At 39.9% G+C, this 6,986-nt stretch overlaps 1 protein-coding gene across 1 annotated transcript in view; it reads left to right on the top strand.

Annotated features, from left to right (window-relative positions):
- The window catches only part of LOC104500363 (LIM domain-binding protein 2-like), a gene marked incomplete at its 5' end in the record, with an annotated part of 7,759 nt that extends 1,553 nt beyond the window's left edge, over nucleotides 1-6,206 (top strand). Inside the window, one exon of the mRNA XM_010143998.1 lies at nucleotides 6,102-6,206. Within this exon, the coding sequence (XP_010142300.1) occupies nucleotides 6,102-6,206 (105 nt within the window). The remainder of the gene's footprint in view (nucleotides 1-6,101) is intronic.
- Nucleotides 6,207-6,986: the final 780 nt, after the last annotated feature.

Here is a 6,986-nt window from a genome sequence, read left to right as displayed (position 1 = left end):
CCTAAAGAAGGTGCATTCTTGAGCCTAAACTATCACAAGCAAAAGGCGATCTTGCACAGTGTGCTGTGGAAGCTGGGGAATTAGTGGAGAGATGTGAAGAATCCATTCTGCAGTGCAGCATTAACATATGACCCTCAAGCAGGGATGTCCTGAGGACCAGATGTGATTTTTTTCTAAGGCCTGGGCCAGCTCCCCTTCTTGTCAGTGGGAGTCTTTCTGTTGGTGGTGGGACTCACATTGGGCCTCATGTTTTTACATATAGCATGAGTCTTGCAGACTTCCATCTGCCAGGTGCTAAGTGACAATGAGTCCCTGTGGGTCAGGACAGCTGTACCTGAGCAGACCGTTGGTCTCTCTACATTAGTAGCTTACCTCTAACTGGTGCCGGCTACAGATGCTTCAGTGGAACAGGTTGTGAATTAACCCACCTGCAGAGGTTATCTCTTTTTCCAACCACTCCACTTGCAGAGGGTAGATCCCCTGGAGTTTGGGTCTCAGTTTACCCACCCTGCTAGCAGTAACTGTTGACATCCTAATTATATAGGGACACACTAAGTCATTTCCAGAAGAGTACCAGCACTTTAATAATGTCATGTTTATTGCCTTAGTCACAATATAGAGGTAATCAGACCCCAAACTGTACCAAAGTGTGCCTTAGTCAATAAGGAGACATGTATTTTAGAGCTAGGGAAATTAATGTGATAATACAGGAACTATAAAGTTGGGAATAACTTGCAGGGATTTTTCTGTTGGATTTCTGATCAGCAGATAGGAGAGGGCTAGGTCTCCTCTGAAGCCTGACAAAGAACATAGGTCTTTTGTTAGCACAAAGCAGGCACTTCCTAGGAAGCTTGAATATCCACATAAAAAAGAGGAGTAGACTAACATCAGCGAAATGAAATGAAAATTCTTGTTTAGCAAGTGATTCAGCAATCCACTAGCTTACAGAAGCTTTGAGCTTCAGTACATTAAACTCATATTTTTTCCTTGTCATATTAAAATTTTCACGTGGCTCACATCACTGGAGTCAGATTCTTTCCCTAATATAGGCATCTCTGGGTTTTTCTGGCAGCACAAAGCAGTTGGAAGGGCAGCTACCTGATTCCCTGGTCGCAGGGACCACTCTACCTCACCCACTGTGTTTGCCACATAAGCCTTTGGAACAATAACCCACCACATTTAAGAAAAAAACAGCAATTAAGTGCAAAAATGAGCAACCAGCTAGTCCCCTGCTGTCTCCAAGTCTAAAAGACAGTAAAATCACTCTATCTGGGCTACACCCTGTCCTGAGTTCAGTTCAGTAGGACCAGAATCTCTTTGCTCCTGCCTTTAAAAATTACTTCTGTTGGCTTCAGTGGTAACCTTGCGTTTGCATGTTGGAGTGTAATTGAGCCCTCTGACAGTTACCTGTCACTCTCACTGATATTCAAGATGATTTCAGGTTGAAATCATGAAAGGCTGATCCTGAGAGGTGAAGTAGTCAAGGCTACTATTCCTGATGGAGATGATAATTGAGCATCTGAGACTAATGGTGAAGTTTATCATGGTATGAGGGTGGATTTTTAGTCTTCATTGACTTTCATGATGATGCATGGTCAATATTTTTCAATATTATATGTTTTCTGTACCAGAGTAGCAAGATGGTCCAAACTCTTTTTATGGTGGTTCCATTTTTAGGACACTTCTCCTTTCCCTCTGCAAAGTGGAAAATGTTTAGCTGTTCTATACTAAGAGCTCTTCCCATCTTCCCCACAGCAAAGATAGCAACCAGTTGGAACTGAAGGTTGGGCCACCCTGTAGAGTAGACAGAACTCAAAATAACTTTGGCAGTAGGATATTTTGGTGTAAAACTACTCAACACTTTTCAGTTAAATAGAGAGATGTTACCACGTTTCTTCAAAATTATGCATTCTTTGAAGTGGGTCTTATTACAGGCATGCCATTATTTTCTGAAGTTAGCTGCAGGTAGCAGTAACTTGCTTTCTGTTTCTTTCTCTTAACTTTGCCTTAGAGTGAATCATTCAGTATTTGATGTTTGATTTCCCTTATATGCTATAGAAGACAAGATATCCTCAAACATCAATCTGACTTTTCAACTAATAAAAACTTAATTTGGCCATAGAGCTTTCAGTGAATGGGACTTTCCTGCTCAGTAGAAAAAACCTACTGAAATAATTCATTTGCAGTGCTAAAAGTATTTTCCCTTTCATTATCAGAGAAGAGGAATGAAATCACCACATCTTCTGTCCAGATGACTCACATAACCAGAGCTAGTTTCAGCTCCATTTTTCCTATCCTCCTGTCTGAAGAACCCCAACAATGAGCTCATATCCATACCAAATCTGGATTAATATGAAGTTATGTTCTCCAGCTTTCTCTTTTTCTCTAATGATTTCTTCCAGGACAGCAAAGACAGTCTTTACACCATAACAGAATCTAAATCCTAATTTTTCTGTCACTTTTATGCTTCTATGTTGCTTTCTCTTTGATAGTAAATAAATCCTGGTTAGAGAATGTTTCCTTAGCCTCTATTCTTTGTAATGTTTTTTGGTTTAGGACCAAAATTAGTAATTATTCAGTTTTGCTCCTACAATGATGTTATGTACACTCTGGTAAATGTGTGACCTTACCATATACCTCATCCACATTTCTCACTCACACCATTAACTTCTGTTTCTTTAATGAGGTCTTCATGTCTGGCGAGGCAAATGTTCCATGTTCAGGACAGTGACTGGAAAGTAGCTGCAATATAGCTATGACAAAACTTGAAACTTCAGAGAGATTTGTCATTTTCCCCATAGCCCTTTCCAGATCTTCAGATAAATGGGGCTAAGCAGACCTTAATCAATGAGGTGGAACACTACTTGTCATACACACGTTCTTCTTCAGTAATAGGAGGTTGTGCCATTTCCTTTCCCTGTGTTGTTTTCTGATCAGTTCTTCAGGAAGGGACAGTGCTGACAATGCAGAGCCAAGTCCAGAAGTGAAATTATTTTCCTGCGTGGGTCAGCTTGGCACTGCACCCTGAAGTTCAGTTGCTGAAGCCTAATCGATCAGTACCATTTGTGCCCTTAGTGTTGCTTTAAATTTATTAGCACTTTGACTGTGCTGACACATTCTGTTACATCTGTGATTACACAGTCTTCAAAAGCATTTTAAGGATCTCTAACAGTGGGTGGGCATGCATTTTCCCTCTCATCAGTAGTTTGAAATGGGTCAGCCTCAGTCTGTCCTCCTATCTCTAACGATTTTTTATACTTTCTCAACCCTGCTAAATAAAATTAAAAGTTTTGCTCTTTTGACAGTCACTTGCACTCTGTTACGCTCATTTTCCTTTATAACAGTGGGGAAAACAGTGGGTTTTGTGATTCTGTTAGTCTTCATACTACTGATTGCAGGTCTTCGGCATCTCATCAATATGACTCTTCCTGCCCAAGTCCCTTGTTTAACACCTTTTCTATATATTACATATTTCCTACATGTTTCCTACATTCTTAAAACAAATGCAGTCAGCCAGTGTGCTACCTGATTGCACTGCACAACTCATGGCTAGGTTGACCTGTGACTTGTCCGGTGATGCTTTTGAGCTGATCCTGTAGGTGCTGAGGCAACACACTGTAGTAGTCTGTTGGAAGTAGAACCAAGTGCCACTAAAGTCACTGCAATAGCACAAATACAGAAACATTTTTCTCGCCAGAAGTTTTCTTCTCCCAGGCTCTCATTGGAGCAGGCTCAATACTGCCTGTGCTTTCCACAAATTCATTGGCTTTTTAGTGCATAAAGCCAGCTGGCAGAACAGGGACCCAGAAATTGTCGTCCACTCAGCTCTTAGTCTTAGTAGATACCAGTCATCTGAACTGTTCTTAGATTTGTTCTTGTTCTCAATCACAAGTTATCTTTGGAAGAAACATTAACCCATTGTGCGGAAACGAATTACCAGTTTCCTCTTTCCTCCAAACAAAGAGCAAAAACGGGCAAGACTTCTTTCACAAGGTTCACAGAAAATCTGCCTTTCTATTATTAGCCTTCCTATGGTTTCAAAGAAATTAGTTATCTAATTTGGGTGTGTCATTGCCTTATCACACAGTACTAATTTCCTCTCATATTTGACGCTAGCTGCAGTGTTTTCCCAAGTCTTTCATCAGTTTTCAAGCCTCTGTACTGGCTGAAATCACATTTCTTCGCATTTTCCACATACCTCTGTTTCAAATAAAACTTTCTTGCAAGCCCAGGCCCTTGTACATGGAACAGTGACTTGTACACTATGATCTGTGCATACATGCAAGATCATTAGAAGGGTCCATACAGCCATTATCACTTGACACTTTCTGTTAAGTTTAATAAAAATTTTGCACATGAATCCATTTTCATCTCTTTGAATTTGGAAATTTTATGGCAATGCACAATTCTCACAAATTCTAAGAACCGTTGCTCTAGGCTGCTCCCAGTCACAACCACAGAAATTAATAGGTGGATTTTGCTTTCATTTACTAATGAAGATCCTGTCGAGTCTAATACTGTAACCATGAACCCAATGAAATATCATTTGTGTGGAAAGAATAAAGAATCACTACATGCCACTAAGTAAATCAAATGTTCTTTGTTACATCCAGAGTCTTAATTAGAGCCTCCTTGCACTCTTTTAAGCGAGTTACATACCTCAATAATCTCTCTTTCTCTTTGTAGTTCTCTCTGTAAGCTCCTCAAAAGCCAAATCCATAAATAAACCTGCTAATGTAGGAGCAATACAATCTCTTACATGTTTCAGGAACAGGGAGTAGGTTTAGGTGTTCCATAATGGATGTTGTAGTACCAGAGCTACAGTTCCAGGGCCAGAAGATTAGTGTCAGAAATTATTCCATGTCTCAGAACTGTGCAATTCAGAACCTAAGATTTAGCCATAAGGAGAAGAGAGTGAACAAATTCATTTCCAGTTGTTGAGCTTTAGGAAAAATATTCCAAACAAGACCAGATTTTCAAGTTAACAGAGAGGACTACGTGAAAGATAGCCATTTTCTTTTAGAAAGTGTTTACTCTGAATCCTAATTAAAAAATTAAAATGTCAGTTTTGTCTCTATAGATCATTTCAACACCAATGCCAGTCTCAGGTTTTTGTCTTGGAAGCAGTGACCATTATGGGTGTAGGCACAAATGGGGCTCTCAGTCATTACTAATTTTTGTGGCAAGGAACTAGGACACTTATTAACATAATCACCACTAACACAAGTCTGTGAGAAGGCAGGCAGGAGGAGGTACCCTTCTTCTTTTGACTTAGCACTTAGAGGTATGCTGGCTGCTAAAACTAGTGCAACTTTCAATCCTTGGAGTATGAGACTTGTTTGAACACTATACTTTATAATAGTTTCAGGCATTTTTAATTAGCTCAGGCTAGTGAAGCACTGTTTGTCTACTTCTGGGGACTGTGACACCTGAGCTATGAACTAATCACTGTAACACACTGAGCAGGACTATGTATTGACCGCAGCAAAGATGGAAGGCATAGGGATGGGGAATTTTACATGGCTCACCACTCATTTTTAGCTCCAGACTCCAGTAAGACATTGTTTAGCCACAGGATGATCTTTAAAATCCCAAGCTAAAAAGTTTAGTTACCTTACTGGGCATAGCAGAGCTAAACTAGGTATAAAAAAAGACGAAGCCTGAGAAATGACTGGTCTGTTAAACAGAAGTGCTTGCATTTGAGTTGTGTATGAAGTGATCTCTGTGTATAGTCTATATGCATCAATTTAAGTGGGATGGTAATTAGGGTTATTTCAGGATGAAAGGTATGATATACATGAAAGCTGCTTTTGTGGTTATATTATTAAATAATACATTTCTATCACCTAATGTAAAACATCCACTGCTTTATTTACAGTGCTTCACTGCAACCATACTTTACTATCATGAGACATTCCTTGACCAAAAATGTTGTTTCTAATCACAGAGTAAATTAATAAGATTGAGTGACTACAGTCTAAATCATTTTTTAAACTAATCTAGTGAAATATGTGCTACCATAACTAGGCCATAGCAGTGTGTGCTGCCGTGCAAGAGACTAGGGTTTAATTCTTGGATTCTGCTTCTCACTCCATGAGCAGGAGCTAGGAGCACTCCAGAGCTGCAGCCTCAACCCTGGGAGGGATGGAGCCTTGTGTCATTCAACAGCAGTGACCCCCACTGGCCAATTTAAGGAGAAGCATTGAGGGGCTCTAAAAGGAGTCACTTCCAGTCCTCCTCAGAGGTTGGTGGTCATTGCACGGGAACTAGTGAGTGGAGGTTCAATGGGGTGCACTCGGTGGGGTCTTCAGCTTTCAGTCTGAGGAGCAGAATCCTCTCCGGGGAGGAACCAGCATGTGTGCTTCCTGAGACACTATTTTTGCCTGACATAACTATAAGTGGCAGGATTGTCAAGAATATATATATAATTTTTTTAAAATGTCCTGTAACTAATGCTGTGATTCTTATCTTTTAAATAGAATGAGGGAAAATAACACTAACCAATATAATTGTAGTTCAATTCCCAGAGAGAGAGAGAGAAAGATACTCAATAGCATGGAGAGAAATATAAGTGCAAACTGTCCTCTCAGTGGGTGTCATTACATTAAAGGAATAATATTTGCAAAGAATCTGAGAAATTAGAGGTGGAAATACTTACAAGGTCATTGAGCATCTTCCAGCTGATGTACAAATGTTTCCTACAACAGATTGAGATTTTTCCCAGCCCAGTGTTAGGTGACCTGAGCAGCAAAGCTAGCACTGATCCAGTGGGGTCATTAATACTCATTCTGCATTTCTCAGTTAACAGGAATACTGTTTTAGCAGTGCAGGTTACATTTTCATTTACTTAATGTCATCTTAGTACCCTAGTTTACATTTCATCAGCCTAAAGCAATTCTCTTCCTTTCAGCACTTGCAGCAGTTAAGCGTATTTACCCCTCCCAATCATTTGGTGAATATAATACATATTTAATTCTTTCACATGC

Source organism: Buceros rhinoceros, unplaced genomic scaffold (genome assembly GCF_000710305.1).
Source record: "Buceros rhinoceros silvestris isolate BGI_N320 unplaced genomic scaffold, ASM71030v1 scaffold5519, whole genome shotgun sequence".
Taxonomy (NCBI): domain Eukaryota; kingdom Metazoa; phylum Chordata; class Aves; order Bucerotiformes; family Bucerotidae; genus Buceros; species Buceros rhinoceros.
Note: the sequence above shows the minus strand (reverse complement) of the source record. Positions and strands in the feature narration are given on the sequence as shown.